Genomic DNA, 22,817 nt, shown 5'->3' with positions numbered 1-22,817 from the left:
AACCACTGTGCTGCCCTACATGGAAACTGCCAGCAGATATTTCTGTAGCCATTAACAAAAATGTTTGTCCATACATATACTTCTGTGTGTATATGGGTGGTGAAGCATGCTTTCTTTCTTTCTGTGGTTGCGCTGCAGAACAAACGCAGACAGCTCTCCATAATAATAAAGTAACATGGTGCCTTGGACGGATAACTGCAAGGTTGGTGAGTGGACATTAATGAGTCCTTTCAAGGTTATCCACTGCTGTAAGCCACTACTGATGATGCCCCTGCTCCACAATTATGGGTAATGAAACCTGACAAGTGTCTTTTGACTGACATTGTGGGGTCAATTTACCCTCAGACAAATTACACATCACTGATAAAAATATTTGCACGCACAGCATGGAAGGGAAGACATATTTTAAAAAAACCCAAACAAATGATGTATTTTCCAAGGCCCGTTGTTTTCCATCGAAACCTTTTCTATATTTGGCAGATTTGGCGCACACGCTATCATCTCATGCTGTAAAAGCGACCTGATTAATGTAACAGATGCTTTATAAATTTACTTGGCAATAGACTCCAGAATGATTTTATGTTAACTCTGCTGCAGGCTGCATTTACTCCCTGCTGCACCGTCCCAACATGAACCCTGCTTGTCTCTTTTCTTCTACGTGACATTTCAATTCAAGAAGATACATCGCTCGCTCCTCAGGTAGATGAGGCACGTTTGAAGACGTTCTGTAACAGATTACTGGGATTGCTGAAGGACAGAGAAACAGTGTACTGTCCTTTTTTCAGAAGCAGGAACTCTTAAATGAATATTATCTGGGCATTTATTGTTTTATTGTTCACAAATTTCTGCATTTTTTAAAAAATCACAATGTTATGGCAACAGCCCCACCATGATCATTTCAGACGGATGCCTGAAACAGCATGGCCCAGTCTGCTGCCCTGAAGAGATCTGCCTCTGATCCCGTCACACTCTCAGGGGGAGAGAAGAAGGTATATCGAAGCCAGTGGTTCCAGTTTACCATCAGACAAATACTGCTTAAACATGTCTCAAGATTTTAGATAGTAGCATCGAGTTCTGAATTTACTGTGTCATCAAGTGTCAAGGGAGCTGCTCCTTTGACAAGTAAGTGATCGAGTGTGAGGGCTCGTTTTGTTTGAGATTTTACAAGCGAATTAGCTTCAGCTCACGAGGTTTACAGCAGCGCACAAACCCTGTCACATTACAATGAAAATACTGCGAGGTGTACTATTACAGAAGCATGCATTTCCCTTTAAGAGGACAATGACTCATCTCTTTCACAAGCATTGTTTTTAATATAGAGTTCTGGAGAAGATTATGGTGGTCATATAAAAGGATAGGGACTCTACACGGTTTGCTTATATTACCGAGGCACTTGATAGTAGCTTGATAGTAGTTTAACAGTAACATCACTGTGCACTGAGACATTAATATTATTCTATTGCACACACTCCCATTGCCTAATGTGATTACTGCAAGAAGCACATACTCGTGACACTCTGTAATTATGCAGCTGAAAGTCCAGTCATCGCACCCTCCTCTCCACAGTAACACCAAACCCCACGCTGTACCTGCTGCATTCCAACACTTCAGTGCAGTTGTGGGAGGTGCAAACATGCTCTTTGATGTTTATCACACAGATCAATCGTACAAACAACAGTTTTTACTTCGCTGCTACCACAGAGCGTCAGGTGAACCAGCACCTCCTCCAGAAGTCCTCGTGTGTTCTTAAAAGTCTGCTGCTAGAATCCAGTTTGTATGATGCATTGTTTAAAAAAACACACAAAAGGTATTATAGCTTTTTTTTTTACACATAATCCATCAAACTGGAAAAATGACTGACACATTCATGGCCTGTACAAGTGAGGCAGATGTAATATCTGAAGTAGATTTTTTCATTGTAATCTTAAGTATTAGACCCAAGGAAACAGGGCGACAGATAAAGGCCCTCATCAGGAAGAAGAAAAAACACCAACAGCAACAAACACAAAAGAAACTCACCTTATGAGTAGCCTAACCACAGAAGACAACTACGGTACTTGAGAACAAAATTGTTTCCATAGTTTAGAAAAAAACTTTACATCTAACCAAGTCAGGAAGACTCTGGACGTAACATTGTCAAGGTCTATAATCAAGATGCCTTCAGAAACAGAAATACAGCGAGTAAAAAAATAAGGTTCAAACCAATAGTTAGACTTGAGAACGGCACATAACTGCTCCATTACTTTTCTTTAGTCTTAATTTTTCCAGTTACTTTGGACAGATGAAACAAAGGTTAACCTCTACCACAACAATAGGAGAAATATGGGGACGGAGGGAAACAGCTTGTGCTCTGATGTGTTTATTAATGATTGAAGTAACAGGATGAATTGTGACGTGCAGGCTTTACTCTCTCTGCTGAGATTCAGACAAATGCTCCAAAACTGACTGAACTCCACATCACAGTGCAGATGGATAAGGATCCAAAACACACTGCAAAAGCAACCTGAGACATTCTCAAGGCAAAGATAACCTTCAGTGTCCAAGTCAAGTCACCTGATCTCAGCCTAATACAGGATTCTATTCAAAACTGAATCCAAGGAGCTCGGAAAGAAAAGCATCTTGAAAACTCAACTTCAAGAAACCCAAAGAAGTCCAGAGACTTTCCAGGTTCCTTAGACTACAATGACCTGGATGATGGAGAACCTTCACAGACACACAAAACTGGATGCAGAGAGACACACAAACAGGAAGCAACATAAACTGGCTGCAGCAAAGGCCTGGCAGAGCATCTCAAGGGAGGAAGTGATGTCTGTGTCTATGGGACTTCAGCAGTCTGCAAAGGATTTTTGTCCAAGTATTAAAAATATTGCTTAAATCTAAAATAATGTTAGTTTTTCTAACCTCTGAACATGTGTATAAAAACGGCTGTGTCATGGTCCTGGCTGTTACCCAGTGTTTTGCGTTTAAATTCTATTTCCTGATTATTGGTTATTCTTGGTTTTCTTCTCTTGATGTTATTTGTTGTTCTGGTTTCTAGTTTAAATCGCCGTCTTCACTGGGTTCCATCTGTTATAGTCTTTCGGTCTGTCTATCAGTGTCAAGTCTTAGTAAATTGTTTCTGGTTTCCTGTTTTACTTTGAAGGTCCATGTCAGTGTATTCAGTTTTACTTCCCTCTGTCTCGTTAGGCCTAATTTCTCCCAGCTGTGTCTCCCTCCTGTTTCCTATTCCCTGATTACTCCACTGTGTATATAAGCCCTGTGTTTTCCTTTGCTCTCTGTCATGTTGTTAATGTTTCCAACCCTCTACATGCTGTGTGTTTGTCGCCTGTTAGTTTCTCAGTTTCAGTCCTTAGTTCCCATGTTCAGAGTTTTGTTTTTGTGAGTTTGATTTTGAGGAGTTTTTTCCAGCAATAAAACTGCGTTTTGAGTTTAACCTCCCGGTTTTGAGTCCTGCTCTTGGGTCCACCTTTCCGGCCTGCCTACCACACAGCTCATCATGACAGGCTGTAATTAAAGTGAATGCAAACCTTGTGTGAAAACATATTAAAACATATTAAACCTGAAAGCCTGAACTTTGGTCACATATTAATTATTTTAGTTAAAATCCACTGTGGTGCTGCACAGACCCAAAAAAGAAAAAAACTGTGTGTAACAAATGGGATGGATGTGGATTTAACTGTATGAGCCAAGGATTCATTTACTCATACGCTGAGTAAGAGTCACCTGTTAATAATCAGGGATCCAGTGTTGTCTGTAAACATTAAAGTTACATGTGCGTAGGTGTCTTGATCTGTGCTCATGTTAGAGTCGGTAGGTTTACCAACAGAGAGCCCCTGGCAAGAAATAGTGAAATAAACCCTGAAGTAAAAGATCGCTGATGCAATGTGATAGCTAATCCAGACATTTTGATGACCATAAACCATAAATCCATACGTCTGCTCCACAGTGTACTCAAAAGATGCAGTTTGTGTTTTTGCATTTCCGGAGGTGGACACATGGACCTGCGTGCAGGAAGGTATGATGAGAATTATCAGACTGTCATAGGGGTTTGATAAAAATGGTAAAGAGCGCTGAAGGTGTGTTTGCTGATGTAGTTGTTGTAGGAAGTTACAAGCCTGCAGTGCAGATGGTACTGATAACATTAGTTTTTTAATTTTTAACTATTAATTATTCCTGACAGGGTTGCAGGATTAGACTGAACCCAACAGTAAGTGAGCTGTAGGGTTCAGAGTCTGTTTGGATCTTTAGGAGCCATCAGCACAGATTAAGATGTTATCATTGTCACGTTGCTTCTGTAGAGCCCAAACCCACATGCTGCCGTCTGTGCATCGTGTATGCATCGTGTATGCATCCTGTCACACAGCAGACAACAAATGGCAGCTTCATATAAGCTTAGAGAATGTGATTCTTGTGCTGGACTAAGATACAGCATTTCCGGTGTTATGAACACAGCATGCTAAAGTTTACCAGTGCACGGTGTAATAATAATACAGTAACAGTGCATCCAGTCACTGTATGCATGATGTGGAACAGGTTTATCATATGTAACAAAGGCACAGAGAATTGTCTTCTCAGCTCTCCTGACTGTTTTAGCATTTTTCAGCCAATTGTTTTGGCTTTTGTGGTTTTGGGGTGACTCGTTTTGGTTTAAGTCACTCTTGTCTGCAAATATAGTAAATATGCTGAATAGTCCCAGCTCAGCAATAAGCAGCGCACATTTAGAGAACCAAAATACCTGCAGCTACTACTTCAGTTAGTAGCTTTAGATATGCACAAATAAGAATTCAGTCAGGGGCTCCACAGGGATCAGTTCTTGGTCCATTACTCTTTAACCGTTACACGTTCCTGCTCAGTTCTGTCGTAAAGAATCATAATATATTCCACCATGTTGTACTTGTTGTTTCCCTCTGATGATCTAACCCTTGTTCACAAACTAATAAGCACTGATGACATTAACCGTTGGAGATGTAGAAAGTTTTCATGAACAGAAACAAGACAGAAATATTTGTTATATTTCACATCTCTGTCTGTTCTTATCTCAAACTGATTCAGAGAAACTGGCTCGTGCATTCACATCGAGCAGTTTTGACTACGTTAACGCTCAATTTGAGTCCTTAAACAAAAGTGGAAATATTAACATATTATCAGAGTACTGGACGCACTCCACTGGCTCCCAGTTCAACACAGAATTTGTGGACTAGAATTCCTAATTCACAAAGCTCTCTACAGTCTGGCCCCGCAGTACATCTCTGACTTGCTCACTGTTTATAACCCGATTAGTCATCTCAGGTCATCAGGTGCAGATTTTAACTGTTCCCAGAGTCAGGCCTCCGTGCTGAGGGTACTTTCAGGTACTGTGGTCCTGTTCTTGGAAGTAAGCTGCCCGCTGACCTGAGGTCAATTTAAAAACAGACTTTTTTATTCTCTCAGCCTTACATTTATTAACCGTGTGTGTGTTTAACTTGGATTCTATGTCACTGTTTTCATTATCTTAAGGTACTGAAGACTTTTTAAAAATCTTTAAGCACATTTAGTTTGAAATAAAACAAAGACTATTTGTAGGTTATACTATAATCCGTGTTTTGTGTTTTTACAGGTTGGACAAAATCAGCTGTTTTTACATATTTCTACTTTTAGCCGCCCCCAGCGGCTCCTAGGACCGCGCTTTGGGAGCCACAGCTGAAGGCTTCTGCTGCCATTGCTATTGAACTAATAACACGGTCTCGTGGGGAAAACCGTTTAAAAAATAATAATAATAATAACGCAAAAATACCAAAACCGTGAATCACACGGCTCAGGCCTGCTGTGTGCATCGCGCTTGTTACTCAGCGTAAGTGGAGGGAGCCGCCGGCGGGCGGACGAGCAGCAGCCGCTCACTGCAGCAGCCAAGGTGCTCGTCTGACGCGCTGACGTCACCAAATCTTTGACAGCACTTCCTGGATGGTGTTTGTTGTGGGAAATAGCCGCGGCGGCGCTGAATCGGGGAATTAGGCCACATAAGCGGCAGGACAGACGGCACCGACTGCCACGATATCGCACCTCCAGGCATGCGGACGCGGCACCTTCCGAGCAGTGTCCGATAAACGCGCAGCAGAGACGGGCTGAGGCTGAAAGAAGGACGAGGTGGAAATACTGTCGGACAGCCCTCAGAGCAAAGCCCCCCCGACAGCACGGAGCTGTCGCGATGTTGTAACTAAACCATGGACAGCAGGATAAAGTAAGAGCTCTCCGAGTCTTTGCGCTCTCTTCTGTCGTTTCTATGCTAAAGGCTAACGCGTGCTTTAGTAACGCTAAACGGGAGCTGCGTGCGTAAATGCGAAGGAATGTCTGGCGTAATTTGAGCCATCATCTCCAGCAGTGGCTTTAACAGCGAGGCCAGCTGGCTGCTCAGCATTTGGGTCAGTCTGTCGGCGTGTCTGCTAGCTGACCACCAATTAGCAGCTAGCCGAGCAGGCGGACACCGGTCGCTCGGTGCCGTGAGCGAGCGGTGTCCCGTGACCTGAGCTCGATAACGTTAGAGATCAAAGAGCCCGTCTTTCTTTCAATCCAGAGCTCTGATGGCACAAGTGGGTACAGGTCCGCGTGATGCATACCTGTGCGCACTTGTCGCCCGAGCTTGTGGATGTAACACCTGCGTTTACCCCCTCACCTCTCAGTAAACACTGTTTCATTCTTTTCAGGGAGAATCCAGACAGAACATTTGATCTGGTTGTACAGGTGGCGTGTCCAGCATCTGAAAATGAGGGTAGGTGATCTTCCATTTATATCTTTCTGTCTGTGTGTGCACAACTTATTAATAAAACTTTAATGTGCGTGATTCATAGAGCTGTGATCAAATTATCAGTCTGTTAATTTCCTGTTTAACTACATAAATGAACTGGCTTACTTATTTGTTCCCTTTCTGCTGAGTTAATGAAAGCGTGTGGTGGCATTTCGTGGACAGCTTCTAACCTTAAACCATTCAGTTTGAACAGTCGTTAAATGTGTCTGGACCAAAATGCCTCAGTGAATCTTTTGCTCATTTCTGTAAGAAAGAAGCATTTTTGGTTTCCAGCAACTGAGAGGACGAGTATGCCTTTTGATTTCCTAACTTAATAAACGCATGCAGGATGCACATTTGCACTGCTCCAATGAAGCTCAGGTATACTGCATTTTATCTGAATGCTGTTTCCCCCAGCTCTATCACTAAATACATAAATGGAAGTGAAAGTTTGCTTTTAGGGTCTTCCTCAATAGTCTTCTTTCACTTGCAGATTCCTTTTTTTTGACTCAGTAGCCTTTAAACTGTTCCAGCTCTTCTGTCTGCTAATCTTTGGATCGCTGCGTCTTGTGCCGACCCTAACGCCTCTTGCGAGAGTCAAATGTGCAGACTCTTGTGAAGTAACAGATACTGTGGGATAATGGAACAAGAAATTAGAAATGGTGTGTGGGCTCATGCAAAGAGACGACCTTAGCAGCATTGGAAAATGAGAATTCATGGTCATTTCACCGACATGTGACAAAGTCATCTTGTGGTTTCTGATATAGACGTTTTTTCCTCTGTTTGTAACATCAGTAATTGTAACGCAGTGAGGATGCCGTGTGTGATGGGGGTAGTTTGTAAATACACTGGAGTAACAGCAGGCACCACAGGACTTGACTCCTGCATGAGTCCAGACTTGAACAATGAGGGTGCTCATTATGGTTTTGGTTTTATGTGATTCAGAGTTTAGTCTGTCAAGATCTTAAGGACGAGAGAAGGTCATGACCCAGTTTGGCTGTAAAAGTGAAACTGGGAGTAGCTGTTAGCAGCTGTAATATCGTACTGTTAGCGTCGTACAGTCTTCATTTATTTGGCAGATTGGTGAACTCGTGCTCAGGCAAATGTAGGCATTTTTCTGGCAACCGTGACCCCACAAGGATTGTTTGGAGAAAGATCGTGCTTGGGTCAGCAGGCTGCATTAGCTGTTCAGCTCTCTGCAGCGGTCAGACATTCCTGCAGTGGAGGCCGGGACTATCCTGGGAAATGACTGCAGCCGCTGAAGAACAACATCGTTTTCTACCTTTTTCTGAACATGGGGAATCGAGTAACCTGTGCTTCATATCCAGTGTTGCTTATAAGTCGGCTATCACATAAGCGTATTTTAGCTACATGTTACGCCAGCTGTCCTCGTCTGCTGCTCGGTGCTGACTTGAAAGAGGTGCTATTGGATGGTTCACGTGTGCAGCCGCTGAGCTGACCGGAGCAGACTGAAAGTTGCCCTTGGATCAAATTCTCATATTGGATTTTAAAACCAAGCTCATAAACCACTAGCACGCTCTGTAATAACCAACTTCCTCTCCATATGATCTGGGGTTGGGCTCATATCCGCACCCCCTGCTCCCTGGAGCGGAGCCACAGAGCTGCGTGTGCACGCCGCGGCTTCGATGAGACGTAGATACTGTGCTGAGGTTTGGTACGACATAAGAACAGCCCCCGTTGGAGAAGTCGCCGTGACGTTAATGTGTCCTGTCTGCCAGGCGGGACTCGTGTTTGCGGTTGTTTTACGTTTCTTTTTAAAAGAAGCAGTTTCAGACGACCATATGAGGAATGAGTCACTTCTCCCCTGATTCTCACCAATTTCCCTTTCTTTGACTTGGCTTTCGGTGAAGCGAGCGTGAAAGAAAACGCTTTGCAAAGGTTACAGCTGTTTCAGAACGGTCTATTGTTTTACTGGCGTGTCAATATTCTATATGTATTCCTGCGAGAAGCCCTGACATATGAGATTCTCCTTCCTCTGGAGCTGAGTGAGTTAATGCTGTGACTCACAACAAACGGGCTCTGGCCACGCTGTGAAACAACACACTCGCTCGCCACAGGCTAGAGCTGTTTTTCCTGCAACCAAATATTAGGTACTTTGCCAAAGAGTGCCACTTCACATTCACACATAATCTTCCAACTGCCTCACATAGACACATAAACAAAAATGCAGTCATGGTAGACTATAATTAAATTGTCATAGCAACATGATGTAGAACGTGCGAATGTTTGCAGAAGTGGAGGAGGGTTTAAGTTTCCTTGTGCTGTTCTCACATCTCCTCCACAGTTTAGGGAATACAAGTTTAATTTTAGATGGATTTTTTGGCTGGATTTCAGTTGTTGTGTGCACGCCCTCTTCCAGCAGTTTGGTTTCCACTCAAATGCTTTCAGGCGACTAAGGAGGAGTCCCCTTTGAGTGAGTAAAGAGCCTGTGTGAGTTTTGCTGATGCTGCATCACTGTTGTGCCACTTTTCACCACATCCTGGTCCTGCAGGTTTGAAACCAGATCCATGTGCGGCAGCGTTACCCCTGCAGTGTTAAAAGCAGCGTCCTTTTGTTGCTTTCAGTCATGTTTCAAAGTGCAGGTAAAATTAGCTCAGACCTTTTGATAGTTGGTCAGTGTGTCTACCCTTAAACTTCCTGTGTTAACTGTGTTTCACACCTCCTGCAGTCAGCACTGTGCAAAAAGCCAACACCCACATGCTTAAAGAAAAGCTTAACCTGTCTTTAGTTTTCTCATGATGACGTTCCTCAGTGTGCCTTTGTGGAGAATAAACATTTATTAGTTGGCAGCTAATTATTTTTAATTAGATATATTTCTCAAAGGCTGACATTTGAGATCTGTGTGACGTCGTTAGTTCTTATGTGAATATAAGTAACCAACACTGTAACAACTTTGATGGCTCAAAGGCATCGACTTAGAAAACCTTTGTCTGAATCAGCAGTGCAGACCACATAAAGGGTTACTAAACCTTAATGATTGTGTTAATGGGACAAACTTAAGTAACCAACCTGCAACTTTTCCATTAACCAGTTAATGAGTGCTGCTTCTGTGTTATGTGGTAATTTGTGGGGTTTGGACTTTATTCACTGTAAGCATGAATTAGGATTTGTTTAAATGTTCCCTCCAAGAGAACCCCAAACCAAATGATAGCAGATTAGGTCAGCTGGTCTTTAACTCTAACTCGCCAGCATCTGACCGAGTCCATCTAACAAAGAGTCTGTCAGATGTTTCCCTTCTGTGACTGCTAATGATGAATGACTTTCACTTCCTTCCTGTTGTTATTCCTTTTACGTTTTGAAAGATCAGTCTATTGCAGTTTCAACAACACGGGTCGGAGATCGTTACAGAAACAATAATAGCAGGTTTGATATTTCAGGGGGACGTACTCAGAAATCATCTGTCACCTGTAAACACATTATTGTGGTGCAGGCTCTTTGTTTCTTGAACATTAATGTTGTGGACAGGCTTGTTTAGGAACAACAGTGTTCTTACTTGTCCATTTATTGCTTTAGTGAAAGCCAGTGTTTATGTTTGACTTGTGTGTAGCTGTCATATTTAACACACTTTAGTCAGTCGATGGCGATCCGCCTGTCTGAAGCACACCGAGATTCAGACTCCTGTTTCTGTAAAGTGGGTTTGATCAATACACCAGAATTAAAGTATTGGTAATCTATAGTTAATAGTAGGGATGTCACCATACCAGAAGCTTGGTCCCAGTACCAGTAGAACATACTTAACCAATTCAATACCAAAACAAAATGATCATCCTGTGTACTTAAATATAAGCTCCTAAAATAAAAGCACATTGTGAAACACTGACATGGTGGCAGATCATTTATTTAAAGTGTTGACTTTATATTTTGTTGATGAGACGTGGATTGAAATGTTAGGATGGTTGCCATGTAGCCTGCTCATGTCGCACTGTTACGCTGTGTTAGCATAAGCATTAATGTTAGCCACTGCAAACATTTCAGCTGATGGAACAAAAGCTGGTTTCACAACAGCGGTGCCAGCTTCTCAAAAATAAATATGGTGACCTGACATTAGAAGAATAATACTTTGGATGTTATTACTGCAGAATGAACAGACTCTGAATTAAATTAAATTTTATTTATACAGCGCCAAATCACAACAACAGTCGCCTCAAGGCGCTTTATATTGTAAGGTAGACCCAACAAAAAAACCCAACAGTCATATGACCCCCTATGAGCAAGCACTTTGGCGACAGTGGGAAGGAAAAACTCCCTTTTAACAGGAAGAAACCTCCGGCAGAACCAGGCTCAGGGAGGGGCGGGGCCATCTGCTGCGACCGGTTGGGGTGACTCATGGGGTGAATTCATTGAACTGATATTAACGCCCCTCCCTGAGCCTGTCAGAGGTTTCTTCCTGTTAAAAGGGAGTTTTTCCTTCCCACTGTCGCCAAAGTGCTTGCTCATAGGGGGTCATATGACTGTTGGGTTTTTCTCTGTGTCTATTATTGTAGGGTCTACCTTACTATATAAAACGCCTTGAGGCAACTGTTGTTGTGATTTGGTGCTATTTAAATAAAATTGAATTGAATGAATCCATACGTAACATATTGACTCAGAAAGGCCAAAAATACTGCACATACTGTTTGATCATGCCTGCTGTTGGTCTTGCAGGCTCCACACAAACAATGTTTCATTAGCTGTTATGCATAAAGCCTCCCATACCTACCTGTGGTTGCCAATGTGGGATTAAAAAGTGTCCCTTCAAGGAAGGGGGTGTAGTGTAGGCCCATTTGTTATTTTTAATTGTTTGAATATTGTGTAGCCCTCTGCTAAATAAATAAAGAGCAACAGAACAAGAAGACAGTTTGATAAACTGCAGTTTAAAAAAAGCTAATTAATCTCCCAATTTTGTGTTTAAAAAATGGCAAATGTCGTTTCTGTGACATAAACTTTGTTATTTAGCAAGTCTCTGATGATTGATCGGGTATTAAGCTGGAAATATGATTCAGGAAGCTGCCTAAAATTGGCATGCCTAAGCATCGTGAAAGATAATGCAAAGGCAACACGGGTCAGTACATTTTATCACTTTGTTTTTCAGCTGGCAGCAGACCAGTCTAAGATGTGCGCTGGGCTTATTTCTCTGTTGTGCTCACAGAGATCAGTTATAACTACAAGGATCTGTGATGTTCGGCCAGCACAGCCATTTAGTCACCGTGAACGTCACAGGCTTTGTTGCTATTGATACCTGACCTTTCCTGTCGCCCTAAAATAAAGTCTGACTCACTGCTATTTAGATCACGTTTGTGTGTGAATAAGAAGAATGGCGCTAATTTGTAAGTGTGGCGCTTAAAGCATGTTATTTAGAATAATTAACTCTGCCAGTGTTTCCAGTGTGTCCTGTTGGACTGGCTCCCAGTTATTAATCCCAAGGGTGGACTGGTTTTTCTTTTCCTTTTTTTTGCCTGTTTTTTTTTTTTTTTTTTTTTTTTGGCAAATGCTGGTAACAACGTAACAGCAGTAGTTAGTTGGGGTAGTCCACTGCCCTACAAGTGAAATTATAGGAAAAAATCAAAGATGCTTCAACTATCAGTCTCCTTAACAAATGCATCAGTAAATCTAAAGAGCCTCAGCATTCCCCAACAGAAGTGCTGTTTAGCAAAAGAAGACAGAAAGCTGACAATGATGGCAGTGTTTGCAGGACTTGGCTCAACGCTTGGATGTGTGGATAGATGACAGATACTGGTCCTGGTCCACGGAGACCTGGCCTCCCTGTTCAGCCTCAGCTCAGTTCCGCTTAGCTCTGTTGGCTCGCTGCTCTGTGGATGCTCAGGCTGTGAGCAGGCGTCGCCTAAGAGCGTGACTGGCATGCTAGCTACTAGCGGCCCTGGCTACATAAAGCCATATTGATGTGCTTCCAAGATGCTGCCAAAGCTAGCAGATGACGCTAATGCTGCCAAGGCAGTAGGTGGGGACAGATGCTACCTGTCCTCGCCCGCTCCCTCCAGCCAGATTGTTCCCACTAACAAAGCAATAAACTTAATAGATCAGCATATCAGTTTTACAGCAACATTCATGCTGCGATTAGGGGAACGATTTACTATTTAAAACAAAACGCAGAGGAAAGATTGAAGGAAGGCTGCAGTGATGCACGGAGGTCTTTTATTTTGAAACGCGGCTCCTGTTTATTCTCTCTGTTCGATAAACTACAACCTATTTTCTGTCTGCACTGTTTCCACAGTTCAAAAACTGCGGCCTCCAAATTGTGAGTGAATTTATGAATGAATATTTGTGACTGTTTCCCAAAAACCTGCCGATAGACTGACGTCTTCTGCAATCTGTGAAGCATGAGATCCTCTGCCCTTGGAGGATGGATGAAAGCACTTTTTGTGATCTTGTTTCCATGTTTGTGCCTGTCAGTTGTATACCTTTGAGCAAGTGTCTCTTTTTGTCTGAGATAAGTGACAGGTTTCAGTGTTCAGCATAGCTTCCTGCCAGTGTTAAAATATGCTGCAGGAGGACTGCGAATGCGCTGATTTTCGGGGACTCTGAGGGTTTTTAAGAAATGTAAGGTGTAGCGTGCAGCCTGATGGCTTTACTTTGTCCAATTATGAAAAGTAAGTTTTATTCTACGTAATGGGAACTTTTTCGCTGAGATCCGAAGGTCTCACGGTGTCCCCTGTTAGTCATCGCTCCGCCTCTCTCGCCGCTGTAGCGCCCTCGAGCAGCACTGTAATGTTCATTTCTTTCCTTTGCCTTTCACTCCTTCCCACTTCCACCCTTCAATATTCACAGAGCCAAACTCCCGTGTCATCGAACTTTTAGAAAAGGTTGAACACCGACATTCGACAAAATGTCAGAATTGCTCCTTGACCCAGGCTTTGTGAGTTCTGAAGTTTGATTGGATACCAGCTGTGTGTCGAGTTTGCAGCGGGCTCACACTCAGACGGGAGGCCATTGGAGTACTAACAGATGCCATGGCAGCAAGGAGGGTGTTGATTGATCATTAGAGAGGCCACACTCCTCCACTCACACTCCTGAGAGGACCCTAGGGTCTCACACTTTGTTTATCTCTCAGCCTTTCTCCCTTTCTCTCTCGTCTCACCCTCATGACTTTGGTAAATTGGCTCTTTTTACACAGAATATTCAAACTCTTTGTTATCTTTGATCCGTTTCCTGCTGGCAGCGGCACCGGCTCGGGTGCTAATGCGGGTTGTCCGCTAATCACAGGGTTATTCGTTCGATCCCTGGCCCCTCCACGTATGCTCGGGTGTGACACTAAACCCCAGTTTTGCATGGCGTGAGTCCCTCGACTTCCTCGACTTTATCGAGCCTATTCAGGTTGAAGTTGGTGCTGGTTGTGATGCATCCTGTTCTTTATTATATTAGCAGCAGTAACAGGTGCATGAGTGTTTTAACTGTTTTACTGCATCATCATTAAGTTGGATGAAATGGAGGCGTATGTAGTAAAAAATACTAAGAATAAGCAGTTTAGATATGAAAGGCTGGCTCCGTGGGTCTGCACGACAACGCTGATACACACTGAGCTGTAACGTGTCAGTAAGACTCGTTTGTATTTAGATTTCTGGTTATATATGACAACAGAGGCTTCACTGTTTTGGTCAGCGCTCTGCAGCTTTGCTCTGGAGTCATTTGTCGCTCAGCCACGATGTAATGGCCTGCTTCCAGCTCTTTTCCTATTTTTTCCCGTAATTTCTCCCCAGGTCACAACACCAATGGACTGTCAAACCAGAAGTATCTATGTTTGGTGGGCGTAAGTGGTTTTGGCTGTGATCGTGACCTACGAATATTACACTTCATTTTTTATGGGAGCAAAACTGAACATTATCTGCAAAAAGAAAAAACCCCTTTGGTACTTTGGTGTGCTTTTGTTAATCAGAAGTTGCTGGTCTGGCAGCAGGACAGTGAGGTCTCCTCGTGTGGAGACCAAACTGTGGTTATTCTCTGCTCATTCTCTCTAACACTGGTGCATTTTTCAAGCCCATGTGTTTTAAAGGTGTCGTTCTCAGGTTTTCTGTGAGATCACACCGTTGCTTTTATGGTCATTAAAAAGTTTCAGTCCTTCTCTTTCTGACTCTGGTCGTCTCTTGTTTTCACCGGGACAGACGGACCCTACAAAGAGTCATTTACAAGTTTTAAAGTGACGCTGTATCACCGGGCTACACACGTGGCACCGATCCATGCATCATCTTAACTGCTGTTTCTTTAAAATAGAGTCTTTTTGGCTAAAGTGTGAAGAACTGGGGCAAACTGAGACGGGGTGTGGCAGACAGGTATGTGAGGAAGAATTATGCTGATGGCGGTGGTTTATAAACGGAGAGGTGGGAATGTTTGGGGGGGGGTTGCTCGCTCAGCTCTCCGACTGACTGACACAGCACTCGAACTCCCAGGGCAAACAGTTCTTTGTGTGTGTGTGAGAGAGAGACTGTGTGATAGCAGGTACGTGTTTTAAATGTATAGCGTGTGCCCCGCGCACGTATGGCCGTGCATGCGTATGCACATCGGTACGGATGTGCGACGCTGTGCATGAGATGAGACGCAGCGGCTGTGGGAGCTGCAGGAGGCTCATCTGAATTCACTCATGCTGCCAGACTGGGAGAACATGGAAAGACTTCTAGGCACCGACACTCACCGGCTATTTTTAGACTTTCTCCCCTTCCACAGGAGGGGAGAAGAAAAGTGGGAGAAAGCAGGGATGGATCAATAATTTAAAATGATTTTGATGAAAGCAGAAGAGTTTCATGACATTACCTCCACTTGCAGCTTAAGACGTGTTGTTGGTGGCTTGTTTCCTTCTGCTAAACTCAGCTGATGGGCAGGAGTGTGTACGTGCAGAGCAGCAGATGGTACAAACATGCACAACCAACCACTCACACACACACACACACACACACACACACTCACACACACACTCTCACACACACACACACACACACACACACACACACACACACACTCTCACACACACACACACACACACACACACACACACACACACACACACACACACACACACACACACACAAAAAAAACCCCCAATTATTCAGACTCAAAGAATAGTGATTGGCTGGTTCGTATGCGTGTAATACCAGCGTGGCCTACTTTAGCCCACCGATGAATGATTAGCACAGACCCTGTTTTAATGTTGCTTTGAGTTTCAGTCTGACCTGTTCTGGCAAATTAGACTTCATTAAGGAAAAAAAGTTGTGCTGGGAAATACGTGGACTTTTGCGCCTGTCATGTAGAGCACCGCGGTGACAGGGTTTTAAAAGGATTAGGGGTTGAGTCCCGTTTCATGACTGCATGAATTGGCCCACTTCCCGTATCGTGTGCAGCGGGAACGAGGCGAGTAATATGGTTACCAAGCATGTTAAACGGTACCGCACTTTGTGTGAGGTGTACATGTGAGTGTTTGTGATTAAAAACCAAAAAAGCGGACTGCTCTCTGCTTCTCAGAGGTCGGTCCTGTTTGTGAAAGATTTCCAGCTTTTTGTAAAAAACTGGGGAAAGACCACAATGTTGGAAAAGGTGAAATCTCACAGGGCTGATGCCACATAGAGCCACGTAAAGTGATGTAAAAGACAGAAATGTTTCCCCCGGCAATTAAGGAAATCAACCTACTTACTGACGTGATGTGAGCACTGGTATCCTGACATCCAGGCTGTTGTCCTTTAGACCTTAATTTAGTGTCTAATGCCAAATAAAACTGTCTGTGCTGTCATCTCAGCTTCTATTCTCACTATTTACATGCCAGCAGCTTTGCCCTCAGGCTACGTCTCTCCACCCTAGGCTGCTCCGATGTTGCCTAACACCCCACAATTACTCTGAAGACGATGGCGTTTACATCCGTGGAGTCGCCCCTGCTGGCCCTTAATTTGGGTTCTGGCCTATTTTTTCAGGACAGAAAATATAGGTCAGTGTGGATGTCTGAGACCATTTATCACTGCAAATCATCATTTAGCCACTGGGCCTTTGTTTTCATATCGACACACGTGCACACACAGTGGTTTTACTTTAATATGAAGCCTATTAACAAATGTTGTGTGTTGGGCTTTGGTGAGAGATGCATGTTTGTTCTGTTTGCTGACTCATTGTTCTGTTTGCTTGGAGAAAATATTTGAAGAATGATTAAGTGAGTAATGATGATTTTTTTCTGAAATGACAGGAGGCGTACACGGTGATGTGTGATTGAAAACAACGTTTTATTGCAGCAAAGATAATGCAAGCTGTTATTTACCTTTATTTTTAGAGATGACGTTGTGCAGGACGTGGTGTATTCCCCTTAGTCCCCAAGTTGTTGTTCTGCAAAACTTGACGTGCACTTTTCTATAGAAGCCAATTACATTTCTGAGAAGTGTGTGGGTGTGTGTGTGGGTGTGGGTGTTGGCTGAGTGTTTTTCTGTCAGTACTTTGTCCATCAGTCCTGCAGAGCACCGAGATCCCCGTGACTGTGTTGGAGATTAGGAGCTATTGTATGCTTTTAACAGATACAGCTATACTGTCATCCCTGTGGAAAGACTGACTGACTGCCTGACTGAGAGCTGTCTGTCTGCCAGCCTTTACATGTGAACTTCAAATCACAGCTCGGCAGCACCGAGCATGTAGCCGCCAAAGGCAAGGCTTTACACTGTCATCAGTACCACGCGGCTGCCTCTGGGTGCTGTGCCATATGACATTAACAGAGATCGATCCCCTCCGCATCTCAAGGAGCTGCTGTTCTGCACCGCGTTTCCTCTGATGCTGTTACCGCCACCTCAGAGAAAAGAAAAGGAACTCTCTCCCAAGTATCCGACTGTCTGACAATGACCCCGATCATTGTATACGTTATCTGTCACATGACCCAGCAAATTGTGCTTTACTACAAAGTGTCTTTGACAAACGAGTCCACAAGAATACTTTCCCGGCAGTTTCAACAAGATTTGTGGAACAAAAGAGGAAAAAATGACCAAAGTTGCCCTCGGTGTGCTCTTGTTTTTATGCACATTAGCCTAATAATAGAGTTGTTCGTTTACACTGCTTTTATAGATGCTGTTGACTGAGGCAGATGGTTGGACCATATGGAAGGAAATCCGTGACTATGTGCAGATATGTTGGGTTTTTCCAACCAATCAGCCGGCAGCCAGGCGGCGAGATCCTCACCTTAAACTTGTGCCGCTGTAATCAAAACTCTGTCGTCTGCTTCAGTATCACAGAGAAAAATCTAGGTCATAACTTGGATCCCAGGTTCTGTCTCAGATTTCAGGGATTTTTATTGCCATCATCGGTTTCATTGTTGTGAACGTCGAGCAGGAAGTTTAGAGAGGAGTCTGTCTTGGGAGACGCCGGTTTGTTTTTTTCTTCTTAGCTTAGGAGGCTAACACCCGCCTCCTCCCGACAAACACGCCACGCCTGGTGTTGCGCTGAAGATGCAGTCATGCGGAGCCAGCCTTTGACACAATGTTGGACCAGTATGGAATCTGACTGGGAATATCAACGCTGATACGTGGTGATACACAGAGGCTGTCACAAAGGTTGCATCCATATGCTGTGCCACTCATTCGTGAAGCTGTGAAATTGGGTTGCATCCCAACTAGCCTGGAGACAGTATCGCTTTCACTTCTCTCTCTCTCTCTCTGCACATCCCACTGAAGCATTTTTCTCACATAGCTGGAAAGACAGAACAACTAATGTGGCATTAATAGGGTCACATCATCTCCATGCAGCTCTTTCTTTCTTCTCCTTCCAGCTGAGACTGTTGTTTATCTTCTTCAGATGTAGCTGTAGAGATGGCTTCGAAATCCCCGAGGCCAACATCTCTCACATGTGAAGCCTGCCAGTTGGGTTTTTTGGCTGGTAAAGCAGGCTCTACCTTAGAGGGTTTTTTCCTTCTTCTTTTCTTTTGTTTATTCAGATTTGAAGCATTGGAATTAAATATCATCAAGACCTATTTATGGAGCCAATCTAGATCAACGGTGCCACGCAGCGGAACGATTATATGGTGTTTTGTATCGCGGCGTCAGGTTTTAATTTAATCGTAATCCGGGCACCCGAGACTTTGCTTGTACCAACACGGTGTGACCAATCGGTGTTAGAACACCTAAGAACCATATCATAGTTTAAGAAGTTTCTCTTTCCGAACCTCTGCTCGCTAAATCGGCATGAAATGTAAGGCTCGGTGGGCAAAAAGGGAAAAACAGTTTAAAGCGCCTGCGAGTGTTTTTCTTTCTGCTGGCCTTTGAAAGATGCCAGTTAATCTGCTTACGCCTTTAATTGCGAGCGGAGGGGTTGGGCCTCCTCCCGGCCAGAAAAAGACTACTGATCCAGAAGTAAAACGATGACCACCGCAGTTATTCCTTTCTTTAGGTTGCGCACCCCCCTCCCATCCCCGGTTTTCTTTAGCCACCCTTCGTCTCCTCCTACCGTACCCTCCCTCAGAGGGAAGAAAGCTCCCCGTTCTGACAATAGACATTTTTTGCCATATGTTGGCTTGACATCTTCATCAGGTTCACAGCAGGTTACCTTAGTTAACTTTCACTCCACTGCCTGATGGGATTTTCTCCCCGTTTCTCCAATCGGCCCAGGCTCAAAGTCTAGACGGCCTCGGAGGCAGGGTCCCTCTAGCCCCGTGTCCACAATGGCCATATTGTGGACGCTGGGTAGCGGCGGCTTCCTCCAGTTACAGCGAGCGGGCCAGCGCTAAAACAATGCTTTTGTCCAGGGGCGTACGAGGGGGCCTAATCCACTGCACACTGTGAAATAAATCTCTCAGAGATGAGAGTGAGTGAGAGAAACTGAAATGAATGAAATCATTGCCAAGGAGGTTAGAGTGCAGCAGTTTAACCCCTGGCCAAGAAAGGGAGGCAAAGGGAGTGGGAGAAAGGAGGAACAAGGAGAGGCAGGCGCTACATCCCTTCATCTCTGGAGCTCGGATGGAGGAGAGGGGCTGCCGGTGGCTTTCGCAGATTCTCTTCTCACCGGAGGAGCTGCTGTTCACCATATGGGATTTGGCCTCTCTTAACAAACAGGCCCCCTATTCACTCGCAACACACAGTCGTTCGTGGAAAAAGTGCATTTCTTATGCCTTTAGAACAGTGGATGGCCACGAGGGCTGCGAGTCTGTGTTTGATTCACATAGTATAGAGAATTATAAAATAGGAGCTTTCATCTAAATGTGTATTCACACTGGATTTAGGGGTTTTTGCTGAAAACAGTTTTAAAGCCACGCATTCAGGTTGCTGTTGTTGAGGCGATCCTATAGAAGCGCTGCGCATACGCCTCTGCACCGCAGTCGTGAACCGCGATCATCATCAGGGTTCTTCGAACAGTTTGAAAAGACTCGTTTTTATTTAGCATCGTGCAAGTTGGACTTTCCTTTTTTTAGTTTGGTGACAAAATGACTTGAAGTCGAGCGAGCTGCCATGCTGCACTGGGCAGTGAGAGGTTTCTGACACGCTGCTGTAACGAGCCAACTTTTTCTTCCAACCAGCAGCATTAGCAATGACATCCTCTGCCAACAGCTTCTTTTTAGCCTACTTGAAAATCCCAAGAAGCAATAGATTTATGCCAAGTTGAACATGCCAGCATTTTTCATTTTTTTGCTTACTTGAATGTGCCAGAAGTATCGGATAGAAATTTATACAAAGACTTAAAGATATCGGAGGGAAGGTAGAGTTACTACGTCGTGTTTATTGGCTTTCTGCTTTGTCTCATACGTTCTTCCACCAGTGACCAAAACCAGTGAGCCGAAATGTGCTGATCTCATATCTTTGGGTCTAGATTCAGATTTTTACACTCAAATCAAATCGGCGGTGAAACAGGAAGGAACGAGTTTATGTATCGGACCCATCGCCCGTTCCTGAGGTTGTCCAAACTAATAACTCATTTGGTGACGGGTGGTTGTGCTGCAGTAAGAAGAAATGTGTTTGGCATTATGTTAGTGTCTGATTTACACCAGGTAAAATACGTGTTGAACACTTCACCACTTTTCCAAGTAAATCTATTTCTAAAGGCGCTGTTGACATAAAATTCTCATCAGAGGTCGTTAACAACCCGTCCAGTCCAGACATGCAGACATCAAACCATAGACGTCTATAAATTCAGGTATTTGCAATAATGAGAAATTACAAAGAGAAGACAGTGTTGAACATGCTTTAATACTCCTCCTGTGTGCAGAAACTCAGGGGTGATTTTGGCCCAGCCTTCCACATAAAGGTTTCATGGTTATCTTCAATGAACTTTGACCTTTAGTTCTTACATAGATTTGAATTGGGTCATGTAGTAGCTTTATTTGCTTTCTGTGAATCCAGTTGAGTTTCTTTGGCCGTGTGTTTGCTGAAACATCAGCCTTGCAGCAGATTTTTATCAAGAATGTCTCGGTACATTTTTTCTATTCATCCTTCCATTGGTTATGTGAAGCGTGTCAGTGCCCGGTGCTGAAAAACAGCCCCACATCCTGATGTTCCCACCTCCAACCGTGTTGGTGTTTTGACCTCCAAACATGGTGTGTATTACGGCAGCCAGAGAGTTCAGCTTTGGTCTCAGGTGACAATGTTCTCCCAGTATTTCACAAGCTTGACTAAATGTCGTAAGCAAACATGTTTCAACGTGCTTTGTCTCCTGCAGTGGAGTCTTGTGTGGTGAGTGTGCCTTGGTGGTTGAGTCCTCTTGGACAACTCTTTACGGTGAAATGAGGTTCTTTGTACTTTCAGATTACGGCCCCAACACTGCTCACTGGGGAAATCCTTCTGTAACCAGTGCCATCAGTATGTTTAGCAATGAGCTCACTGGTTTTACCCATCATGACATGTTTCTTTTATGACGCATTTTATCTGCCATCAGCTGTAAATGAACCCGCTGATGATTCTAATCGCTGATAGATTTCACATGGTGTCGTGACGGTCCTCCCTTTATGCATCTCCCGTTCTTCATGTGTTCAATACTTTTCCCCGTGTCGTCTCTCATTATTTCACATAATTTATGGACATCTGAGGTTTGATTTCTGTGCATGTGTGGATTCGATAGGTCGTCATCTGGTGAGAATTTCATGTCAACAGCACCTTTAGAAGTAGATTTACCTGGTGAGGTGTTCAGTACTTGTTTGACACGCTGTATCCTGCCAAAAACTCGTCATGTTGACCATATTTATGTTGCATTCAGAAACTGTAAAAACTGTATAAACATTATGGAATCTGCACTGAATTTGGTTCAAATGAATCCTCACAGATGTAATCAGATTATTGTTCTTTTTTAACAATCCGAACTATTTGTCAGTTACAATCCACCAAATTTCATGGTGAACCTCCCAAAAAGGACGCGAGGGCACCAAACTTGACAAGCTCTCGACAGGTCCGGTTTAGATTTCGTGCCCTGCAGAAATTCTCGGCCTCTTCGTTGCTGCTTGCGGGTCTATTTCTGTTTAACCACATGGTTCTGATGGAGAACACTAGCAGCAATATGGCGAACTGTGAAATCCTGCCATTAGCAGCAAAGTTGGTGGGTAAGGACTAAACCTCTTTCAGCTGTTGGGTGCGGGATCGAGGTGACCGCCAGTGGGGTGAAAAGCATCGCTCACTGACTTATGTCGAGGTGGGAAATTTCAGTATGGTTACCAGAGCCTGGCGTGTTCACTAGCGACCAACCGTCAGCTGCAAAGCGAAGGGTGACGAGCAAATTGCTTCATCTGCGGACAGCCTTTAGGCAACGCACCCACCTCCTCCCTCCCCTCGTCTTTCCACTCTCCTCCCACCGCCCTGCACGCCGCTCCCAGCTTTCCCCATTAATCCATTTTTCCACTGACTTTCAAAGGCAGATGTCTCAGAAATTGCCAAAACACTGATTTTTGATCAACCAGCACCGCCTATCTCACCAGTATCTGTGTCACGGCTCAGGGGCTGCCTGCTTGTTGCCCCCATTGTGACTGTTGGAGTTCAGCCATGCTCAAAGCCCTCAGGGATCAATGGACAAGCTAGTGTACTGTAAATATTCACTCCTGAGCTCGCTGTCTATCTGTAAACACGCATCTACTCACACAGTACACATTTGCACACAGGGCAAACAGACCAGTGGT

At 44.0% G+C, this 22,817-nt stretch overlaps 1 protein-coding gene across 2 annotated transcripts in view; it reads left to right on the top strand.

The window, feature by feature from the left end:
• The first annotated feature begins 5,900 nt into the window (after positions 1-5,900).
• Positions 5,901-22,817, top strand: part of dennd1b (DENN/MADD domain containing 1B) — a 94,288-nt gene continuing 77,371 nt past the window's right edge. For both annotated transcript variants that reach the window (XM_031739751.2, XM_031739750.2), the window contains exons 1-2: positions 5,901-6,217; positions 6,681-6,745. In XM_031739751.2, the coding sequence (XP_031595611.1) occupies positions 6,201-6,217; positions 6,681-6,745 (82 nt within the window). In that variant the 5' untranslated portion in view covers positions 5,901-6,200. The remainder of the gene's footprint in view (positions 6,218-6,680; positions 6,746-22,817) is intronic.

This window comes from Oreochromis aureus, linkage group 17 (genome assembly GCF_013358895.1).
Source record: "Oreochromis aureus strain Israel breed Guangdong linkage group 17, ZZ_aureus, whole genome shotgun sequence".
NCBI classification, from domain to species: domain Eukaryota; kingdom Metazoa; phylum Chordata; class Actinopteri; order Cichliformes; family Cichlidae; genus Oreochromis; species Oreochromis aureus.
This window is presented reverse-complemented; position numbering and strand designations above follow the sequence as displayed.